The following is a 20859-nucleotide window of genomic DNA, read 5'->3' on the forward strand; positions in this document are numbered from 1 at the left end:
GTGGGCGGGGGCGAAGGGGGGTGGGTGGGCCGAGTGGGCGGGGCGAAGGGGGGTGGGTGGGCCGAGTGGGCGGGGCGAAGGGGGGTGGGTGGGCTGAGTGGGCGGGGCGAAGGGGGGTGGGTGGGCTGAGTGGGCGGGGCGAAGGGGGGTGGGTGGGCTGAGTGGGCGGGGCGAAGGGGGGTGGGTGGGCCGAGTGGGCGGGGCGAAGGGGGGTGGGTGGGCCGAGTGGGCGGGACGAAGGGGGGTGGGTGGGCTGAGTGGGCGGGGCGAAGGGGGGTGGGTGGGCTGAGTGGGCGGGGCGAAGGGGGGTGGGTGGGCTGAGTGGCGGGGCGAAGGGGGGTGGGTGGGTCGAGTGGGCGGGGCGAAGGGGGGTGGGTGGGTCGAGTGGGGCGGGGCGGGACGAAGGGGGGTGGGTGGGTGAGTGGGAAGGGGGTGGGTGGGCTGAAGGCGGGGCTAGGGGGTGGGTGGGCTGAGTGGGCGGGGCGAAGGGGGGTGGGTGGGTCGAGTGGGCGGGGCGAAGGGGGGTGGGTGGGTCGAGTGGGCGGGGCGAAGGGGGGTGGGTGGCTGAGTGGGCGGGGCGAAGGGGGTGGGTGGGCTGAGTGGGCGGGGCGAAGGGGGGTGGGTGGGCCGAGTGGGCGGGGCGAAGGGGGGTGGGTGGGCCGAGTGGGCGGGGCGAAAGGGGGGGTGGGTGGGCCGAGTGGGCGGGGCTAAAGGGGGGTGAACCCAGTGGGCGGTTGGGACGAGGGGGGCGGGCTGTGGGGGCGGTGACACTCGGGAAGGGGGTGGGGCGTGTTGGTGACGTCACGAGTTGATGCGGCGGTGACATCACGAGGAGGAGGAGGAGGACGAGAGGCGTTTATTGCTCACGGGCTCCCGCTTCCGTCCCCGGCTGTCTCCCCTCCGTGTCTCCCCCCCCTAACAACAACACATCGCCGCTGCTCCCCGTGTCTTCTCGCCCGCCCGCCGCTGAGCCTCTCCCCCCGCCGTCGGTTTATGGTCTCAGGCGCGGGGCTCCCGCGAGGGGCGTCCCGTCGCGCCGCGCAGTGACCGGCGCCGGCCGCCGCCGTTGCCGCCAGGACAATGGATTCGGACGAGGGCTTCATCTACGATGAAGACGAGGTGTACAGCGAGGAGGAGACCGACGAGGACGACGACGAAGACGAGACGTCCGAGATGGGCGAGGTGGAGATGCAGGAGCCCGTGCTCGAGGCCGGTCAGGCCGGCGACGGGGACGAGTTCCCGCACGAGGTGCTCACGGCCGAGCAGGTGGTGCAGCACATGGTGGAGTGCATCAAGGAGGTGAACGAGGTGATCGAGGTGAGCGGAGAGAGGTCGGGGTGGGTGATGCGACGCTGTCTAGGGGGCCCCCCTCTTGGGAGCTTGGGACAGGCCGATGGGGTCGGGCTGTCACGGGGAGGGTTGTCTCTCCGATGGGCGTACGGAGACTCGCTGTCTAGAAGACACGGCGAGATCTGTCTCCCCGTGTAATGAGAGAGAGAGAAGGGGGGGGGGGGTGCTTGGCTCCAGGAAGACAGGAACACACGGGGAGACGAGGCACAGAAAGACACAAACACAGGAGTGACGATGACATGGGGAGACACAGTGAGACTCGGAGATAAACAGACACAGGAAGACAATGACACGGGGAGATCGAGACACAGGGACGCTGAGCCATAGAGATGAACGCGGAAACGGAGACACAGGGACACGGGAATACCTACACAGGGAGGGAGACACGGGGAGACACGGGGACATACGAGACAGACACGGGGACACACAGCTGTAGGGAGACACGGGTAGATGGGAGACACAGGAGGACACACCGCAGTAGGGAGACACGGGTCGATGGGGAGACACGGGTACATGAGGAGACACAGCGACGGAAGGGAGAGAGACACGAGGACACAGATGTAGAGAGACACGGGTAGATGGGGAGACACAGGAGGACACACCGCAGTAGGGAGACACGGGTCGATGGGGAGACACGGGTACGTGGGGAGACACACGAGGACACCGCAGTAGGGAGACACGGGTCGATGGGGAGACACGGGTACGTGGGGAGACACGGGTACGTGGGGAGACACACGAGGACACCGCAGTAGGGAGACACGGGTACATGGGGAGACAGAGAGACACAAGGACGCAGCTGTAGGGAGACACGGGTACATGGGGAGACAGAGAGAGACACGAGGACGCAGCTGTAGGGAGACACGGGTACATGGGGAGACAGAGAGAGACACGAGGACGCAGCTGTAGGGAGACACGGGTACATGGGGAGACAGAGAGAGACACGAGGACGCAGCTGTAGGGAGACACGCACGGGGGTGGAAGGGGGTGGAGGGGTGCCCGCGGCCCGGGTCGTCTGTCTGGCCCCGGCTGTAAGATGGCGGCTCCCCCGCGTCTCCCCCGCGGAGGCCGCGACTTGTGGAGTTGCGAGGCTGCGGCTCGCGAGGAGCCGCGGGGCCGCGGGCTCCGTCTCCCCGGAGTCCGTGCCCAGGCCCCGCGCCGCCTGCGCCATCAAAATCCAGCCGAGTCACCCGTGCCGGGCCGAAGCCTCGGGCACTCCTTGCGGCCTAGCGGGAGCAGGCGGCCTCGGGCGTGGGGAAGAATCAGGAAAGTGCCTAGGCTGCTCGTCAGCGAGTAGGCCTCGTCTGGTCGAGTTTCCAACGGCAAAAAACGGCGAAACCAGCGGGGGGAGAGGAGGGGGGAGAGAGACAGGGAAGGGGGAGACGGGAGATAGACAGAGAACAGGGGTACACAGAGAAGGGAGAGACAGAAGAGAGACAGGGAAGGGGGAGAAGGGGGATAGACAGAGAAGGGGGAGAGACTGGAGATAGACAGAGAAGGGGGGTACACAGAGAAGGTAGAGACATAAGAGAGACAGGGAATGGGGAGACGGGAGAAGGGGGGTAGACAGAGAAAGGAGAGACAGAAGAGAGACAGCGAAGGGGGAGAGAGAAGAGAGACAGAGAAGGGGGAGACGGGGAAGAGAGACGGGGAAGGGGGAGAGAAGGGAGATAGACAGAGAAGGGGGCATAGACAGAGAAGAGAGACAGGGAAGGGGGAGACGGAAGAAAGGGGATAGACAGCGAAGGGAGAGGCAGAGAAGAGAGACAGGGAAGGGGGAGAGAGACTGGGGATATACAGAGAAGGGAGAGACAGAAGAGAGACAGGGAAGGGGGAGACGGGAGAAGGGGGATATACAGAGAAGGGAGAGACAGAGAAGAGAGACAGGGAAGGGAGAGAGACGGGAGATAGACAGAGAAAGGGGGTACACAGAGAAGGGGGATAGACGGAAAAGAGAGACAGGGAAGGGGGAGAAGGGGAATAGACAAGAGAAGGAAGAAAGGGTAGAGACGGAGAAGAGAGAAGGGAGATAGACAAGAGAAGAGAGACAGAGAAGGGGGAGAGACAGAGAATGAAGAGGGGGGATAGACAGAGAATAGAGACATGGAAGGGGGAGACGAGAGAAGGGGCATCTACAGAGAAGGGAGACAGGGAAGGGCAGCGAAGGGGGATAGACAGAGAAGGGGGGAGACAAAGAATGGCAGAGCAGGGAGGGGGGAGAGACAGAGAAGGGAGACGGGGAAGGGGGAGACATGGAATGGCTAGACAGAGAGGGGGGAGGGACGAAGATGGGGGAGAGACAGAGAATAGAGACATAATCGAGAGAGAGACATAATCGAGAGGGAGAGACAGAATAGAGAGAGACAGAATAGAGGGAGAGACAGAATAGAGAAGAGATAGAATAGAGAAGAGATAGAATATAGAGACAGAATAGAGGGATAGACAGAATAGAGTGAGAGACAGAATAGAGAGGGAGAGACAAGAGAGAGAAGAGGGAGAGACAGAGAATAGAGCGACAGAGAAAAGAGAAGAGGGAGAGACAGAAGAGAGAGACAGAGAAAAGGGGGAAACAGAGAAAGGTACAGACAAAGCAGAATACAGAAGGGAGAGAGAGAAACAAGAGAGTGGAGCAAAGACAGTCCACCACGGCACGATGGAGGGAAAGACAGCCGGTGCAGTAGGATTAGAGAGGACTCGGGGGGTTTCCGAGGGGTGCAGGGGACGTGAGCGCTCGCGCCATGGGTGAGATGAGTGAAGGTTGGAACATTGGGACCGCGACATGAACCATACATTAAATATAACCAGCCATGCTCAATCCACTGGTGGATTAAGCCCCCCTCTCCCCCCCTAAGCTGCCGCCACCTCTCACGATCATGCGCTGTAACAATCCACCCAGCACATGGCACCTGAGCTGAATTAATGAGCCCCTACATTACCCTACATGACCCTTTACACTACCCCCTACAGGACCCTGACACTACCCCCTACAGGACCCTGCCACTACCCCCTACAGGACCCTGACACTACCCCTTACAGGACCCTGCCACTACCCCCTACAGGACCCTGACACTACCCCCTACAGGACCCTGACACTACCCCCTACAGGACTCTTTACACTACCCCTACAGGACCCTGACACTACCCCCTACAGGACCCTGACACTACCCCTACAGGACCCTGACACTACCCCCTACAGGACCCTGACACTACCCCCTACAGGACCCTGACACCACCCCCTACATGACCCTTTACACTACCCCTACAGGACCCTGACACTACCCCCTACAGGACCCTGACACTACCCCCTACAGGACCCTGACACTACCCCCTACAGGACCCTGACACTACCCCCTACAGGACCCTGACACTACCCCCTACAGGACCCTGACACTACCCCCTACAGGATCCTGACACTACCCCCTACAGGATCCTGACACTACCCCCTACAGGACCCTGACACTACTTCTACAGGATCCTGACACTACCCCCTACAGGACCCTGACACTACCCCCTACAGGATCCTGACACTACCCCTACAGGACCCTGACACTACCCCCTACAGGATCCTGACACTACCCCTACAGGACCCTGACACTACCCCTACAGGATCCTGACACTACTCCCTACAGGATCCTGACACTACCCCTACAGGATCCTGACACTACCCCCTACAGGACCCTGACACTACCCCTACAGGACCCTGACACTACCCCCTACAGGACCCTGATATTACCCCCTACAGGATCCTGACACTACCCCCTACAGGACCCTGACACTACCCCTTACAGGATCCTGACACTACCCCCTACAGGACCCTGACACTACCCCTACAGGACCCTGACACTACCCCCTACAGGATCCTGACACTACCCCCTACAGGACCCTGACACTACCCCCTACAGGATCCTGACACTACCCCTACAGGACCCTGACACTACCCCTACAGGACCCTGATACTACCCCTACAGGACCCTGACACTACCCCTACAGGATCCTGACACTACCCCCTACAGGACCCTGACACTACCCCTACAGGACCCTGACACTACCCCTACAGGACCCTGACACTACCCCCTACAGGATCCTGACACTACCCCTACAGGACCCTGACACTACCCCCTCCAGGACCCTGACACTACCCCCTACAGGACCCTGACACTACCCCCTACAGGACCCTGACACTACCCCCTACAGGATCCTGACACTACCCCCTACAGGACCCTGACACTACCCCCTACAGGACCCTGACACTACCCCCTACAGATGCCTGACACTACCCCCTACAGGATCCCTGACACTACCCCCTACAGGACCCTGACACTACCCCTCCAGGACCCTGACACTACCCCCTACAGGACCCTGACACTACCCCCTACAGGACCCTGACACTACCCCTACAGGACCCTGACACTACCCCTACAGGACCCTGACACTACCCCCTACAGGACCCTGACACTACCCCCTACAGGATCCTGACACTACCCCCTACAGGACCCTGACACTACCCCCTACAGGACCCTGACACTACCCCTACAGGACCCTGACACTACCCCCTACAGGACCCTGACACATACCCCCTACAGGACCCTGACACTACCCCCTACAGGACCCTGAACACTACCCCTACAGGACCCTGACACTACCCCCTACAGGACCCTGACACTACCCCTACAGGACCCTGACACTACCCCCTACAGGATCCTGACACTACCCCCTACAGGACCCTGACACTACCCCTACAGGACCCTGACACTACCCCTACAGGACCCTGACACTACCCCCTACAGGACCCTGACACTACCCCCTACAGGACCCTGACACTACCCCCTACAGGATCCTGACACTACCCCTACAGGACCCTGACACTACCCCTACAGGACCCAAACACTACCCCTACAGGACCCTGACACTACCCCTACAGGACCCAAACACTACCCCTACAGGACCCTGACACTACCCCCTACAGGACCCTGACACTACCCCTACAGGATCCTGACACTACCCCCTACAGGACTCAAACACTACCCCCTACAGGACCCTGACACTACCCCTACAGGACCCAAACACTACCCCTACAGGACCCTGACAGGACCCCTAGACCTGACACTACCCCCTCCAGGACCCTGACACTACCCCCTACAGGACCCTGACACTACCCCTACAGGACCCTGACACTACCCCTACAGGACCCTGACACTACCCCCTACAGGACCCTGACACTACCCTACAGGACCCTGACACTACCCCCTACAGGATCCTGACACTACCCCTACAGGACCCAAACACTACCCCCTACAGGATCCTGACACTACCCCTACAGGACCCTGACACTACCCCTACAGGACCCAAACACTACCCCCTACAGGACCCTGACACTACCCCTACAGGACCCAAACACTACCCCTACAGGACCCTGACACTACCCCCTACAGGACCCTGACACTACCCCTACAGGATCCTGACACTACCCCCTACAGGACTCAAACACTACCCCCTACAGGACCCTGACACTACCCCTACAGGACCCAAACACTACCCCTACAGGACCCTGACAGGACCCTGACACTACCCCCTCCAGGACCCTGACACTACCCCCTACAGGACCCTGACACTACCCCCTACAGGACCCTGACACTACCCCTACAGGACCCTGACACTACCCCTACAGGACCCTGACACTACCCCCTACAGGACCCTGACACTACCCCCTACAGGACCCTGACACTACCCTCTACAGGATCCTGACACTACCCCTACAGGACCCAAACACTACCCCCTACAGGACCCTGACACTATCCTCTACATTACCCTATTTGACCCTTTACAATATCCCCTATGGCGACTTGCACTACTCCCTACATCACCCTCTATTACCCACACATTACCCCCTACAGGGCTCTTACACGAGCCCCCCCCCCAAATTATCCTCTCCATTACCCCTACACCTACATTTCCCCTACAATTTACCCGCTTACTTTCTTCCCATAGGGGATTGTCCTTGTTGGCGTTATCCAATGCCTGTCTGGTTTACCCCTTTTTCGTGCTGTCAACGCTGTCTGTGTTAATGAATTTATTAGAATCTGTGACATTTGCTGTTATACGTAGCGGCCTCTAGTGGCTGCAAAGGGTATAGGTGTAGATATGACTGCATAGTGCATGCAGCCGCACGTAGGAATCGAGTAGCGTCGATTCAAATACTCGCGATTTTATGTTTAGGAATCAATTATATTACATCGTACGTCTAAACCGTGTGGTTGCCTTCACCTGTGTGGTTACCCATATGTGGTTACTGACGTGTGCTTACCATACCCTTGGTGGTTGCCGTCCTGTAATTACTCTCTGGGGTTACCTACCCCTACGTGGTTACCCTTGCAGTGTGGTTAACCACCCCCCAATGTGGTTACCCTACCCCGTGTGGTTACCTCCCCCGCCCCGTGTAGTTTCCTGCCCCCCCCCACCACCTCCGTGTGCCCCCCCCCCCCCCACTCGTGTGGGAGGTAGAGTGGGGGGTGGCTACTGCCCGCAGCTGTCAGTGTGAGCCGCGCCGCCACAGCACTCGGCACGCACGTGACTCGTCATTACATAAGCAGCGCGTGTTTACTCCACTCCCGTGGGGGGCACGATCACGAAGGCGGGGGTGGTAGGGCCCCCCTCCCCCCACCTAGGTAGCGAGGACATAGCAGAAGCCCCCCTTCCCCGTGCCCCCCCCCCATCTCCCCCCCTCCCACGCGTGCGGGTGTTGATTTGTAATCCGGTGTGAATCTTGAGATTAACTGGGCTCCCCCTGTCGCCCCCCCCACCCACCTGTCCCTGTGCCCTTGTGCCTCCACAGATCCCCGCCACTACCACCCGCATCCTGCTCAGTCACTTCAACTGGGACAAGGAGAAGCTCATGGAGAGGCGAGTGGGGGGTGGGGGGGTTTGCTGCGGGGTTCTGGGGGGTCCTAGGGGGTCCTGGGGAGTGGGTGGTCTCTGGTAGGGGGTTAGGGAGTTGGCTTGGAGGGACCCGGGCTGTGTGTGTGTGTATGTGATGGATGAGTCTGGTGGAGTGGGGGTGAGTGTGGGATGAAGTGGGTAAGCGTGTTGGTGAGTGTTTGCCAAAGTATGTTGAGTATGGGGAAGTGTTTGGTGAGTGTGGTATAGTGTGGGTCAGTATTGGTGAGTACAAGTTGGTGTGGCTGACTTGGGCCCTGGAAGCGGCGTCTGTGTGTGCGTTGAGCTCGGGGGGGAGGTACACAGGCTTTAACCCCTGTGCTGTGCTGTGTGTGTGTGATGGTGAGTGACCCTGTGCCGTGTGAGCGAGTGACCCCAATGCGGGACGGAGAGTGACACCGGTCCGTGCGGCGCAGGTATTTCGATGGCAACCTGGACAAGCTGTTTGCCGAGTGCCACGTGATCAACCCCAACAACCGCAAGCTGCGCTCGGCGCGGCCCACGTCCACGCGCTCCTCCTCCCAGGAGGTCTTCTGCTGGATCTGCTACCTGACCTTCCCTCCCTCGGTCAGTCTCTGCATGTTCGCTCGCTCGTGTCTGTGTGCCGCAACACGCGTTTAGCCCATACGCATGCGTAGAGACCCATAGGCTGACATAGAGAGCTATTGGTTTACATTGAGACCCATAGGCTCACGTAGAGACCCATAGGCTCACGTAGAGACCCATAGGCTTACGTAGAGACCCGTAGGCTCACGTAGAGACCCATGGGCACACGTATAGACCCATAGGCTGACATAAAGAGCTATTGGTTTACATTGAGACCCATAGGCTCACGTAGAGACCCATAGGCTCACGTAGAGACCCATAGGCTCACGTAGAGACCCATAGGCTCACGTAGAGACCCATAGGCTCACGTAGAGACCCATAGGCTCACGTAGAGACCCATAGGCTCACGTAGAGACCCATAGGCTCACGTAGAGACCCATAGGCTCACGTAGAGACCCATAGAATAATAATAAAACAAGTTTCAGGTACATTTTTGTGTAACCAGGTGAGAAGTCAGGAGACCAGGATGTGAGTCTCATTTGCAAGAGTGAGTGGCATGGGGCACCAAAACGACGAGAGCAAAGCAAATGAAGTAAGGCACGACAATACTACTATTTGTGTTCAGTCTAAAGAGCACTTCGATTCTAGTTGGCTGATTCTGAAAAAGAGAAGTTTCGTAACAGACAGCATCTTCACGTGACAACCGTTGACCGGTGGTTATATCTTCGCATGGGCCAGTGTTCTGGGACCCCCCTGATGGAGGAGATCTCCTCTGCCTTCAAGAATTGTAACAATATCAGTTCCACATTACGGAGCAGGATGATGATAAACTTGACTAAAACTCATCTTCTTGGTTCTTTCGGTCACGTGACTTTACCGAAAGAACCAAGAAGATGAATCCCTGCAGTCACGAACGCTTTAAATCGAAATTTTATGATGTTTAATTTTCATTATTTTATTATTTCCCTTCTACGTGACTTTACCGAAAGAACCAAGAAGATGAATCCCTGCAGTCACGAAAGCTTTAAATCGAAATTTTATGATGTTTTATTTTTATTATTTTATTATTTCCCTTCTACGTGACTTTACCGAAAGAACCAAGAAGATGAATCCCTGCAGTCACGAAAGCTTTAAATCGAAATTTAACTAAAATAGTTTTTTTTATTTTACTAGGTAAGGTTTATTATATATTAAGAAGCGATATGGCCACAAGTGATAGCCCAACGAAGTGGCTTATCATTTGGAAATGTACGTCAGCCAAACTCTCTAAAGGCATGTTTCTAAATGTGGAGGGAAAAACCGGAGGACCCGGAGAAAAATCCACGCAACCATGGGGAGAAGATGCAAACTCCATACAGGCGTCAGAGTCGGGATTTGGACCCACGACCTCCTGAATACTAGGCGAGGTAGCTAACATCTCACCACCGCGGCGCCCACATCATCATGATGATGTCACAGGAAGGCAATGCTGGTGTGATTTGTGATGAGAGAATTGGGGTGGGGGGGGGGCTGAGTTACGGACCCCAGGCTGGGACCCGTAACTTGGCGTTGTCAAGTGCTTGCAGGGGGGGTCCCTGTGTGTCAGACCCATCACGGAGTTTTGGTAAATAACACTGTTACACAATTTTTGTTCCTGGGTAGTAAGTGTTATTTCGTAATTGCTTATGCCAAAAAAGTACAGAAAATGGCTTATTCCCCACAAAAGGACAGTGATATTTAGAAATGTACCTGTTTTGAATGAGAAAACGGGCACATTTGTGTCTTTTTGTTCACATAGGCAGAAAAAAAACAACATATGACTCAAATTTAACATGTATTTATACTAAAGTAATACAAAAAGGACTACAAAAGATTTAGAAATGAGTAGTTTTTCGAGATGTACGATTATACTGTAAATCACTTTCATGAATCAGCCCCCAAATGTAGTCTCCCATCATGTTCTCGTTATACTGTCCATGGTCGCGGCGTTCAAAGTCCAGTATATCCTGGTGGAAGCGCTCGCTTTGCTCCTCCGAGTACGCTCCCATGTTCTCCTTGAATTTATCAAGATGAGCATCAAGGATATGGACTTTGAGGGACATCCTACAGCCCATTGTGTCGTAGTTCTTCACCAGAGTCTCAACCAGCTCCACATAATTTTCGACCACGAACCACTGCGACAAAGCTGTTCCAAGCCACTTTCTCCTTACTCGTGAGCTTCTTGGGGAATTCATTGCACTCCAGGATCTTCTTTATTTGTGGTCTGACGAAGACACCGGCTTTGACCTTTGCCTCAGACAGCTTAGGGAAGAAGTCTTGAAGGTACTTGAAGGCTGCCGACTCCTTATCTACAGCTCTGACATTGTTTCATAAGGCCCAATTTGATGTGCAGTGGTGGCATCAGCACCTTCCGGGGGTCCACCAGTGGCTCCCACTTGACGTTGTTCCTCCGCACAGAGAACTCGGTCCGCTGTGGGCAGTCCTGCCTGTAGTAGTGCGCATTGGTGTCCCTGCTGTCCCAAAGGCAAAGATAGCAGGGAAACTTGGTAAAACCACCTTGGAGACCCATCAGGAATGCCACGATTTTGAAGTCTCCGATGACCTCTCAGCCATACTCATATTTCAAGGCATCCAGCAAGATCTTGATGCTGTTGTAATCCTCTTTGAGGTTCACCGAGTGAGCCAGGGGAAGAGACGGGTACTTGTTACCATTATGGAGCAGCACGGCTTTGAGGCTTCTGGATGAGCTGTCAATGAAGAGGCGCCACTCATTCTGGTTACAGGCGATTCCGATTGCCTCGAACAGACTGGTCACATTGTGGCAGAAGCAGAGCCCATCTTGGCGGGTGAAGAAGCTGCAAAAAGGTTGGGACGCTTCCTCTGATCTGCGACTTGCACACTTTCATCCAACAAGTTCCACTGCTTGAGCCGAGACGTCAAAAGCTCGGCATTGGACTTGGTGAGACCAAGATTTCTGATCAAGTCATCGAGGTCTTTTTGGTTGGGGTAGTATGGGTTTCTCTTCTCAGCGCCACCTCTGAAATTGTCATCTGGATCTACATCGTCCTTCTCGCTCCCTGACTTGCTGCTCTCTTCTAAAGACGGCTGCTCTCTCTCCGGAGGAGTGGGTATGGGGAGCTAATTGCAGTGTGGCACCGGGGCGATGGATGAAGGAAGGTCCGGATACGTGATAGCAGGTGCATTCTTGCCAGTCTGACGTTTGGAAGGGTTCACCATGCAGAAGTAGCAGTTGCTTGAGTGGTCAGTGGGTTCCCGCCAAATTCTTGGGATAGCGAACTTCATGGCTCTCTTTTCCCCTCTGTACCATCCTACAAAAATACATTTATTTCACCCATGACTAATGTGTAAGATTTTCTCACAACATTTTTAATGTATGATATATTTTGTTCAATGACATTGAAAATTGTAAAACATTTCAAATAAAAAAAACTTTTACAATTAAAATTTGTAAACAAATTTTATAACACAAAATTCCGAACAACAATTATCCATCTTACCTTCCAGAGTTTTTTAGCATTGCTCGCAGGTGAAATGAGGTGCCCAGGGTTTGTCTTGATCCCCGACAGGCATGCCGAAATATGCCTTGTAGGCCTCGCACATCTTAGCAGATGCGCCCATAGAGTCCTTTTTCGCTCTTGTCTTGATAAATTGGCCGCAGACATAGCAAAATGCGTCTGACGGATGCTTGCAGCCTCTTAATGCCATCTCAGAAAAATGCAGATATGTATCCACTTAGGCAGCTGGAGCTAAACTGAACTGGTGGGCTTAAGGCCCCTGTATTTATACTACTATTGATATTACTGGAAAGTTCTAGAATGTTCTAGAAGTTACTCCAAGTTTACTCAGCACTGAATCTATCTGGAATATTCTGGAAAAGAGGTACATTTCAAAATATCACTGTCCTGGTCACAAAAGCAACGTTTGTGGGGAATAATAGCCATTTTCTCTACTTTTGAGGCATAAGCAATTAGGAAATTACACTTGCTACCCAGGAACAAAAAAAAAACCTGCTACAGCAGTGTAATTCTCTGAATGTTTTTCCAAAACTTAATTTTGTAATTGCACTGTAATGGGTCTAAAAATACATCTGCCCAAGTCGGTGCACGCTGCGGGGAATCGATGACTTGCGGTTGGGCGGTGGCTCTGCTGCACGTGGCCTGCGATCCGTGGCCTGCGATCCGTGGCATGCACAGCGAAGCCACCGTCGTCGGTGACTCACACCGCGGTGTTGTGAGACTCCCTTGACCGTGGGCGTAGTGGAGGAGCTTTCCCATGGCTCGCCCAGAGAATGCAGTACGGCAAGAAAAAAAGTGGATTCCACCGGTTCCATCTATATGGAGCAGAGTGGGGTTTGTCCGGTTTTCACCCCAGTTTCCTCCTGCGTATAAACACTCAACATGAATTGGCTGATAACACCTTCATATAGTAGTAGGTTCTTACCCTTTAAACTGGTACAAAACTGACACCTTTATACAAGGCATCATGTTTGCAATAACCGCAACACAAGCAGTCAAATTGCAAACAAAAAGAAAAAACTCTGATAATGTATGCACTGTCCTTGGAGTTAGCGTCAGTCTGCTCCAACACCAGTGGAGACTAGGCTCTAAGGAAAGCTGTCTCGGGTGTAGACCAATCAACTTCAAGGACAGTGCATATCATCAGAGTTGTTTATTTTTGTTTGCAATTTGACTGCTTGTGTTGTGGTTATTGCAAACATGATGCCTTGTATAAAGGTGTCAGTTTTGTACCAGTTGAAAGGGTAAAAACCTACTACTATATTTTGCCACTGGTGAAGGAGATGTCTCATAGTGTAAACACCTTCATATGTAGAGGACCTACGAGCTTGGGGAGGAATTTGGTGCAGACTCGCCGCGCGTGGCTGCTGCTGCTGCCTTCCCGCTCGTCTGCGGTTCCTCCTCCTGGTGGCGCCTCTGAGTCGTCGTCGTCCCCCCAACCCTCTCTCTGCCTACGAGAGCGAGCGCACTTGCGGTGGCGACGCAGCGTTACAAGTCAAGATTATTGTGAACATAATTTCACGTTGATTTACGTTTGCGCAATATTTTTCACGTTAAGTTGCAGTTCATTTTGCTTTGTGGCTATTTTTTTTTACTTGTTTTTTTGGAGAACCAGGTCACTCACTCTTGCAAATGAGACTCGTCACCCGGCCCTGGTTACACAAAATCAACATGAATCTTGCAGCTATTATTATTGTTATTTCACTCGCTCGCTTACCCAGAAAAGCCTTGCTGAGTCTCAAGGCTCTTTCAGGAGGAGGGTCCTGCCAAGGTTTTTCAGGAGTGGGGCGTGAGGTTTGCCATGACCCACAATATTCCCTTGACGTCCCCACGCTGTTGAAGCTGCGTGTCAGGCCCATCGCGTCGGCGTGGTTTTTATAAGGAATTTATTTTCCTTATTTAGAAAAATCTGTCCCGCCCGCGTGAGCCTTTCCGTTTTGCCTGCGTGCTAATAGTAAATACAGGGTGACATGTCACCTGGGTACACGTACAGTGCGAAAGAAGTTCAACATACATACATGTATACAGCTCGTATACACTTTCAGTTACTCTGGGTACAGATCCGTTTGTGTGTCGGCGAGAAGTTTTTACTGGCTGGCCTTATAAAGACAAAGATCTCCCGTATAGCCTCGAACAGACTGTTGGGGCAAGTGCCGTTGGTGAGCACCTGTGAAGGCCGGCACAGCACACGATGGGGTGGGTGGCCAGCACCATGATGGGCCACGTTTGTTTCCCCAGTGGCGATGTTTACACACCGCACCAGGCGCTCATTTAAGGCTGAGTTTACCTCGGGGAGGCCCAGTACCGATTCAGATAATCGCTACTGTTATTGATCGTGAGTGGGAATCGAACTCGGGTCACCAGGTTTCTTCGAGCGCTAACCACTGCGTCACCGCTCCTCACAAAGCCGTCACCACACGCAATGTTCGGGGAAGCTAACGTGAATTAGTAGTGAGCTACTTTGACACAAGTAGCTGCTATTCTAAAAGCTTCTAAAACGTAGCCTCCACTGTATCCATATTAAAACTGTATCCATCTTAAAACTGTATCATATTAAAACTGAATCCATCTTAAAACTGTATCATATTAAAACTGTATCCATCTGAAAATTGTATCATGTTAAAACTGTATCCATGTAAAAAATGTATCCACGTGAAAAGTGTATCCCATTTAAAAACTGCACCCCATTTAAAAAAAATGTATTCTGTGTCACATGACACTCGTGCGAGCGTCTCAAATGTACACGGCCCAGCGATATCAGAGTGGGCGCGCCGTTGCTATGCCAATGCAGTTGCACGATCGCACTCGCTCGACGCGTTAGACGCTCGGTAAATGAATGCAACGCATGTGTGGAAAATTACCCTAAAAGTATAAAGACGTTTAGCAAGCGGTAGAGCTCATGAACTTCTTAACGAGGGAGGTTTTCTCCTTTGAAGTCTTCTGCCAGTGAGAACTTCCTCGTGGTTTTGTACCGCTGGACGTCCGCAAACGGCACATCGTGATTTTCAACCGGCGGCGACGTCGTCATTTGAGGTCGTTGGCGGCGGCGGCGGCAAAAAACACCACCGCCAAAATGTCACCGAGATTCGGATTTTCCCCTCGATGCTACGAATTGCCGCAAATGCCACCCCCCTCTCCCACCACTTCGGTTATTAAAACCCATCGCTGCGTGTAGCACGCGCGGCTTTAGTGATGATAAGAGATGTGTGTAAATTGGTAGTTTTTTCCCGGAGAATGAGTTGTGATTGCGCTGATGGTGGTGGGGTCAGCGTGAGGTCAGCGTGGCCTCTCCCTCCCCCGCCCCTCCTCTCTCTCCGCCGCAGTTCATGACGGGCCTGGAGTGCGGCCACCGCTTCTGCGTGCAGTGCTGGAACGAATACCTCAAGACCAAGATCATGGACGAGGGCATGGGCCAGACCATCTCCTGCCCCGCGCATGGTTGCGACATTCTGGTCGATGACAGCACGGTCATGTGAGGCCCCCACCGCCCACCGCGCCCATGCCCGGAGCGCCCCCCCCCCGACCCATCCACCCCGCACCTGCCGTGAACCCCCCCCACCCCCCACCCACACACCTGGTGCTCACCCAACACTGTGTATCAATCCCCTGCCATTCCTGAGCCTCCTCCACCACCTCGCTCCTTCGCTCTCTCCCTATGGAGGTTGCCCACGGTTGAGCTGCATTGTTGAAGCAGAGTTTGAGTTGTGAAAGGGATGAGGTGAGAGCATGACCCCCGAGGTCCCCTCACTCCACACGTCCCCTCACCCCTCACCTCGCCCCTCACCCCGCGCGTCCCCTCACCCCTCTCCCCTCACCGCTCACCCGTCCCCTCACCCCTCTCCCCTGTCCCCTCACCCCTCACCCATCTCCTCACCCTCTCCCCTCACCCCTCACCCGTCCTCTCACCCACCCCCTCACCCCGCGCGCCCCCTCACCCGTTCCCTCACCCGCCCCCTCACCCCGCGCGCCCCCTCACGTGTCTCCTCACCCCGCGCGCCCCCTCACCCGCCCCCTCACCCCTCTCCCCTACCCCGCGCGCCCCCTCACCCGTCCCCTCATCTCTCTCCCCTCACCCCGCGCGCCCCCTCACCCGCCCCCTCACCCCTCTCCCCTCACCCCGCGCGCCCCCTCACCCGCCCCCTCACCCCTCTCCCCTCACCCCGCGCGCCCCCTCACCCTGTGTCTCCTCACCCCGCGCGTCCCCTCACCCTGTGTCTCCTCACCCCGCGCGCCCCTCACCCTGTGTCTCCTCACCCCTCTCCCCTCACCCCGCGCGCCCCCTCACCCCCGCCCCCTCACCCCTCTCCCCTCACCCCGCGCGCCCCCTCACCCTGTGTCTCCTCACCCCGCGCGTCCCCTCACCCTGTGTCTCCTCACCCCGCGCGCCCCCTCACCCTGTGTCTCCTCACCCCGCGCGCCCCCTCACCCTGTGTCTCCTCACCCCGCGCGCCCCCTCACCCTGTGTCTCCTCACCCCGCGCGCCCCCTCACCCTGTGTCTCCTCACCGCCCGTGTCACAGGCGGCTGATCGCGGATCCAAAAGTGAAGCTCAAGTATCAGCACCTGATCACCAACAGCTTCGTCGAGGTGAGCACCCAGCGGCACTCACCAGCAAGGCAAACTCCGGCTGTGTGGTTGTCTTGTGTTGGGTGTGGTTGTGTAACGGTTGTATAACGGTTGTGTGGTGTAAAACAGCTGTTGTGGTTGTCACATTCGTATGACCGGCTCTGCGATTGTGCCACTCTATATATTGGCTGTGCAGTCGTGTGAGCGGCTGCGTGGCTGTGTTTGCGGTTGTGCGGTTGTGCAAGCGGCCGTGCGTTTGTACAAGTCGTTGTGCGGCTGTGTGTGCGGCTGTGTGTGCGGCTAGTTTAACCGTCCGTGTGGCTTTGTAAGCGGCTGTGTGTGCGCCTGTTGAAGTGGTTGTGTGTGCGGCTGCGTAAGCGCTTGTGTAAGCGGTCCGTGCGCGGTGTGGCGGGCAGTGCAACCGGCTGCTCAAGTGGTGCCCGGCGCCCGACTGCCACCACGTCATCAAGGTGCCCTACCCCGACGAGAAGCCTGTGCGCTGCACCTGCGGACGCCAGTTCTGGTGGGTCACCCCCCTCCCCCCCCCCTCGTGTTACTCCCCCCCACCCACCCCACCCACCTCACCCACCCCTCACTCCCACCCCCCCCGCTTCTCGACCACACCCTCCCTCATCCCCCCACTCCCACCCGTTCCCCCCGCCCCCCCAACTCCACCGAGCCTCCAGTGATGACCGCGGGCAATGGGGGGGCGGCGTTGCTAACGCCCCGTGCCTTATCTTCTCTCTCTTACTGTGCCCCCCACCTCTGTCTGTGCCCACAGCTTCACGTGCGCAGAGAACTGGCATGACCCGGTCAAGTGCAAGGTGAGTGGTGGTGGTGGTGGTGACGCTGGTTGTGGTAATGGTGTGGTGCTTGCGGTGACGTCACCACCCATTGGTGACGAATGGTGGCTGTTGCGTTTGAGAGTGTGGGCGGGTGAATGTGAGCGAGTTTGAGTGAGTGCATTGAGAGTGTGAGCGAGAGTGGGCAAGGATGAGAGTGAACGGTTGAGAGTGTGAGCGAGTGCAAGTGCGGTTACGTAAGAGTGAGCGAGTATGGTGAGAGTGGGCGAGTGCGGTGAGAGTGAGCGAGTGTGAGAGTGAGCGAGTGTGAGTGAGCGAGTGTGAGAGTGAGCGAGTGTGTGTGCGGTGAGAGTGAGCGAGAGTGAGCGAGTGTGAGTGCGGTGAGAGTGAGCGAGTGTGAGTGTGAGCGAGTGTGTGTGAGGTGAGAGTGAGCGAATGTGTGCGCGGTGAGAGTGAGCGAGTGTGAGTGCGGCGAGTGTGAGTGCGGCGAGTGTGAGTGCGGTGAGAGTGAGCGAGAGTGAGCGAGTGTGAGAGAGTGAGCGAGAGTGAGCGAGTGTGAGAGAGTGTGAGTGTGAGCGAGTGTGTGTCGCCTCCGTGTGGAATCTCCGAGTGCAGTGGCTGAGGAAGTGGATCAAGAAATGCGATGACGACAGCGAAACGTCCAACTGGATTGCAGCCAACACAAAGGTGCATGCACGAAACACACACGGTACACACACCACACACACGCGGTACACGCACCATACACACACGGTACACACACCACACACACGCGGTACACACACCACACACACACCACACACACGCGGTACACACACCACACACACGCGGTACACACACCACACACACACGGTACACACGGTACACGCACCACACACACACGGTACACGCACCACACACACACGGTACACGCACCACACACACACGGTACACGCACCGCACACACACGGCACACGCACCGCACACACACGGTACACTCACGGTACACACACCACACACAGGGTACACACACCACACACACACACGGTACACACACCACACACAGGGTACACACACCACACACACACACGGTACACAAACCACACACGCGGTACACAAACCACACACGCGGTACACACACCACACACACACACGGTACACAAACCACACACACGCGGTACACGCACCACACACACACGGTACACACACCACACACACACGGTACACACACCACACACACACGGTACACGCACCACACACACACGGTACACGCACCACACACACACGGTACACGCACCACACACACGCGGTACACACACCACACACACGCGGTACACGCACCACACACACACGGTACACGCACCACACACACACGGTACACGCACCATACACACACGGTACATACACCACACACACGCGGTACACACACCACACACACACGGTACACGCACCACACACACACGGTACACACACCACACACACGCGGTACACACACCACACACACGGTACACACACCACACACACACGGTACACGCACCATACACACACGGTACACACACCACACACACACGGTACACGCACCATACACACACGGTACACACACCACACACACACGGTACACGCACCACACGCGGTACACACACCACACACACACGGTACACACGGTACACGCACCACACACACACGGTACACACACCACACACACACGGTACACGCACTACACACACACGGTACACGCACCACACACACACGGTACACGCACCACACACACACGGCACACGCACCGCACACACACGGCACACGCACCGCACACACACGGTACACTCACGGTACACACACCACACACAGGGTACACACCACACACACACACGGTACACAAACCACACACACGCGGTACACAAACCACACACGCGGTACACACACCACACACACACACGGTACACAAACCACACACACGGTACACAAACCACACACGCGGTACACACACCACACACACACACGGTACACAAACCACACACACGCGGTACACACCACACACACACGGTACACACACCACACACACACGGTACACACACCACACACGCACCACACACACGGTACACACACCACACACACACGGTACACACACCACACACACGCGGTACACACACCACACACACACGGTACACACACCGCACACACGCGGTACACGCACCACACACACACGGTACACACGCCACACACACACGGTACACGCACCACACACACACGGTACACACACCACACACACGCGGTACACACCACACACACACGGTACACACCACACACACGGTACACACACCGCACACACGGTACACGCACCACACACACACACGGTACACACACCACACACACGCGGTACACACACCACACACACACACGGTACACACACCACACACACACACACTACACACACCACACACACACACGGTACACACACCACACACACACGGTACACACACCACACACACGCGGTACACACACCACACACACACGGTACACACACCACACACACACACGGTACACACACCGCACACACGCGGTACACACACCACACACACGCGGTACACACACCACACACACACGGTACACGCACCACACACACGGTACACGCACCACACACACGGTACACGCACCACACACGCGGTACACACACCACACACACACACGGTACACACACCACACACACGCGGTACACACACCGCACACACACACGGTACACACACCGCACACACGCGGTACACACACCACACACACGCGGTACACACACCACACACACACGGTACACGCACCACACACACACGGTACACGCACCACACACACGCGGTACACACACCACACACACACACGGTACACACACCACACACACACGGTACACACACCACACACACACACGGTACACACACCGCACACACGCGGTACACACACCACACACACACGGTACACGCACCACACACACGCGGTACACACACCACACACACGCGGTACACACGGTACACTCACCACACACACGGTACACGCACCGCACACACGCGGTACACACACCACACACACACGGTACACACACCACACACACACGGTACACACACCACACACACGCGGTACACACACCACACACACGCAGTACACGCACCGCACACACACGGTACACAC

General features: G+C 56.0%; 1 protein-coding gene across 1 annotated transcript; it reads left to right on the forward strand.

Moving 5' to 3' along the window:
• Window positions 1–733: 733 nt before the first annotated feature.
• Window positions 734–18399, forward strand: ARIH1 (ariadne RBR E3 ubiquitin protein ligase 1; the record flags this gene model as incomplete). The annotated part of the gene is made up of 8 exons (XM_061550243.1): window positions 734–1317; window positions 8180–8247; window positions 8697–8847; window positions 15665–15813; window positions 16861–16927; window positions 17323–17429; window positions 17688–17730; window positions 18325–18399. Coding segments are annotated over exons 1-8 (897 nt in total), but the record flags the coding sequence as incomplete, so codon positions are not given.
• Between the last annotated feature and the right edge of the window lie 2460 nt (window positions 18400–20859).

The sequence above is a fragment of the Lethenteron reissneri genome, chromosome 1 (genome assembly GCF_015708825.2).
Source record: "Lethenteron reissneri isolate LAM-NWPU_2019-01 chromosome 1, ASM1570882v1, whole genome shotgun sequence".
In the NCBI taxonomy this organism is placed as follows: domain Eukaryota; kingdom Metazoa; phylum Chordata; class Hyperoartia; order Petromyzontiformes; family Petromyzontidae; genus Lethenteron; species Lethenteron reissneri.